Raw genomic sequence first — 3,156 nt, 5'->3', positions numbered from 1 at the left:
GGAAGCATTTAAGAACTAGAGGAAAGTTGTATGTTTCATTGTTGCTACCCTGCAGCCTGACTGGCTCATCTCCTCCCCGCAACCCTTCAGTAAGGTGGGCTTTGGTTCTCCACCCTGCACTCACCCTCATTTACAATGATATGATTTTTTGTTCTTTGATGCCTGATACCCGATCCCTTTGGTGAAGAAAGCCGATGGTGCCCGGCTATCAAAAGATAGAACATTTGGGGTCTTAAAGGCTTGAAGATAAATACGCAGTCATCTAGCTCAGAAGCAACAAAGCCCACATGGAAGAAGCACACCAGCCTGTGTGAACTTTCCACACACAAAAAATCATTTCTTTGGGGGCTCATACAACTCTTATCACAATCCATACATCCATCCATTGTGTCAAGCACATTTGTACATTTGTTGCCATCATCATTTTCAAAACATTTTTTTTGGCTTGAGCCCTTGGTATCAGTTCTCATTTTTACCCCCTCCTTTCTCCACCCTCCCTCCCTCTTGAACCCTTGATAATAATTATTTTTTCATGTCTTACACTGACGAATGTCTCCCTTCAACCCTGGGACAGGGTTACATGTATAACATTGTGATCTATTTCCCCTTTCTTGCCCACCTTCCCCTTAGCCTACTGGTATTGCTACACTCATTATTGGTCCTCAAGGTTTTATCTGTACTAAATTCCATGTGCTTCCAGCTCTTATCTGTACCTGTGTACATGCCTGTGGTCTAGCCGGATTTGTAAAGTAGAATTGGGGTCATGATAGTGGGTGGGAAGAAGCATTAAAGAACTAGAGGAAAGTTGTATGTTTCATTGGTGCTACACTGCACACTGACTGGCTTGTCTCTTCTTTGTGACCCTTCTGTCAGGGGATGTCCGATTGTCTGCAGATGGGCTTTTGGTCTCCACTCTGTACTGCCCCTCATTCACATTGATAGGATACTTTGTTCTGGGTCTTTGATGCCTGAAAACTGATCCCACTGACAACTCATGATCACACAGGCTGGTGTGCTTCTTCCATGTAGACTTTGTTACTTTTCAGCTAGATGGTCCTTTGTTTTTCTTCAAACCTTTAAGACTCCAGGTGCTATATCTTTTGATAACCGGGCACTATCGGCTTTCTTCACCACACTTGCTCATGCACCCATTTTGTCTTCAGCAATCATGTCAGGAAGCTAACCAAGCTAAACATCACGAATGTCAAGTTACTAGAACAAAGTGTTCTTGCGTTGAGGGAGTACTAGAGTAGAGACCCAATGTCCATCTGCTACCTTAATACTTAACATATAAATATATGTACATAGATCTATTTCTTTATCGTTATATATAAATATATTTACATATGTACATGCCTGTATTTAGACCTCTATAAGTGCCCTTTGCCTCCTAGTTCTCTATTTCCTTTTACTTTCTTCTTGTCCTTCTATCATGTTTGGCCTTCATTTGGGTTTCAGTAATTCCTCACGGTTACACTGCCTTTGATCAAGCCCCACCAGGCATCCTCCAACCTCCTCTCCATCAATTTTCTTGCCCCTGGGTTTGTTAACACCCACTTCCTTCCACCCACCCCCTGCCTCCTCCCCTTCCGTGTCCCCGGAACCATCAGTCCCATTGGTTTTTCTCCCCTGGATTGTTTATCCTGTCTATCTTATCTAGATAGACATGCAGAGACTATAATAAGCACAACAACGAGACAGAGCAAACTAAAACAACAAAATAAAATGAAACACAAAACAAGAAAACCAACGACAAAAAAAGAAAAGCCTATAAATAGTTCCAGGCCAGTTTGTTGACCTTCAGGTGTGTTTTCTAGTCCAATCTGATGGGGTATCACACCCTGGCCCCAAAATTTATTTTTGGTATTCCCTAGGGACTTCATTGCTTTGCTCTCCTTGCTGCTCTGTTGCACACCTTTATCATTTCGCCCCAGGGTGGTGGGATCAGATTGGGCACAATTCCCAGACTATGCCTCCATTGTTGTTTCTTGAAACACTATGGGAGCAGGAATATCATCCCCAGGGCTCGGTGGGCCAGGGTGTGCTCCACTCTGTCTCCTTCCCTTTTTGTTTGCTCTGGTGTGCTCTGATCAGACGTGCCCCTCTCCCTGGGCTGTGGCTTCAGTGCTGTCCTCGGAAACGAATTCTTTTGGGGGGAAGCGGGTGGTGTCCATGTAGTCGGGATTGGGGCGGGCCCTGCAGACCTTTCTACTGGTTCCCTGCTTCATGCTGGTATGTTACAGTCATGTCTTGGGGCACCGGGTTGAAGTCTGGTCCCTTTCTCCCTCTCCTGTGGAGATATACAAAATACCCTCCCCCTGGGGTGGGCTAGTGCCCTGTTCCCCACTACCCATATCTTTTTTTATTGCTTTCTTTTCCCCTCTTTTGCAATTGGCTGCCATGAACTTTTAACCACACTACTATATTGAATCACAAAGTAGCATTGTTAGCTTATTGTTGCATTTATTTGAACCTCAGATTTTAAAGAAAAATGTCTCTCACTCTCTGATAACATTGACATTTGCAATACCTCAACCCAAAATATAGTGCTCCAACATGGGTAAGTACTTATTTGCACATGTACTGCATAGATATTAATTATGTCTGTACATATTCCTTTTGTTTAAACAGGTAATCAATAGTCTTGGCCCCTTGGAACTGATTCTTAATACTCCAAGCCATCATAGGGTTCATCATGGTAAGGAAGATCTATTTCTTTCATTTCTTCTTTGGTTATGGAAAACTTATATCATTATGTTGCATTATTTTACGTCATCACAGCTACTTAACAAAGCACACGTTGTGGAAGTAGGCGTTTCCTTTTCTTTATACCTGGATAAGCCACAGCGCCCAAACAAAATGTGTGGGGAAATCCACAAAAGCTTCTTTAATCTAGTACTGAGGACTTTTTGGTTTGTCTTGAGCTCACTTCCAGGTGGTGGGGGTGATTGCTGTGGTTCGGATCCACAGAGGCCATTCCGACTCGCTGCACCCCTGTGCATAGCGTATTCCGCTGTCCTGTCCTGCACAGTCTTTACAATTGCTGTTATGCTGAGCCCATTGTTGCAGGCACGCGGCAATCCGTTTTATTGAGAGACTTCCACGTTTTCTCTGACCCTCTAGTTTACCAACACGATGTCCTTTTCCAAAGACCGG

General features: G+C 43.8%; 1 protein-coding gene across 2 annotated transcripts in view; it reads left to right on the top strand.

Moving 5' to 3' along the window:
* The window catches only part of AGMO (alkylglycerol monooxygenase), a 380,748-nt gene that overhangs the window by 173,570 nt on the left and 204,022 nt on the right, over positions 1 to 3,156 (top strand). For both annotated transcript variants that reach the window (XM_004702828.2, XM_045288837.1), the window contains exon 6: positions 2,632 to 2,698. In XM_004702828.2, coding sequence (XP_004702885.1) covers positions 2,632 to 2,698 — 67 coding nt within the window. The remainder of the gene's footprint in view (positions 1 to 2,631; positions 2,699 to 3,156) is intronic.

Source organism: Echinops telfairi, unplaced genomic scaffold (assembly GCF_000313985.2).
Source record: "Echinops telfairi isolate 266 unplaced genomic scaffold, ASM31398v2 ScPeMD7_23;HRSCAF=83, whole genome shotgun sequence".
Taxonomy (NCBI): Eukaryota; Metazoa; Chordata; class Mammalia; order Afrosoricida; family Tenrecidae; genus Echinops; species Echinops telfairi.
This window is presented reverse-complemented; position numbering and strand designations above follow the sequence as displayed.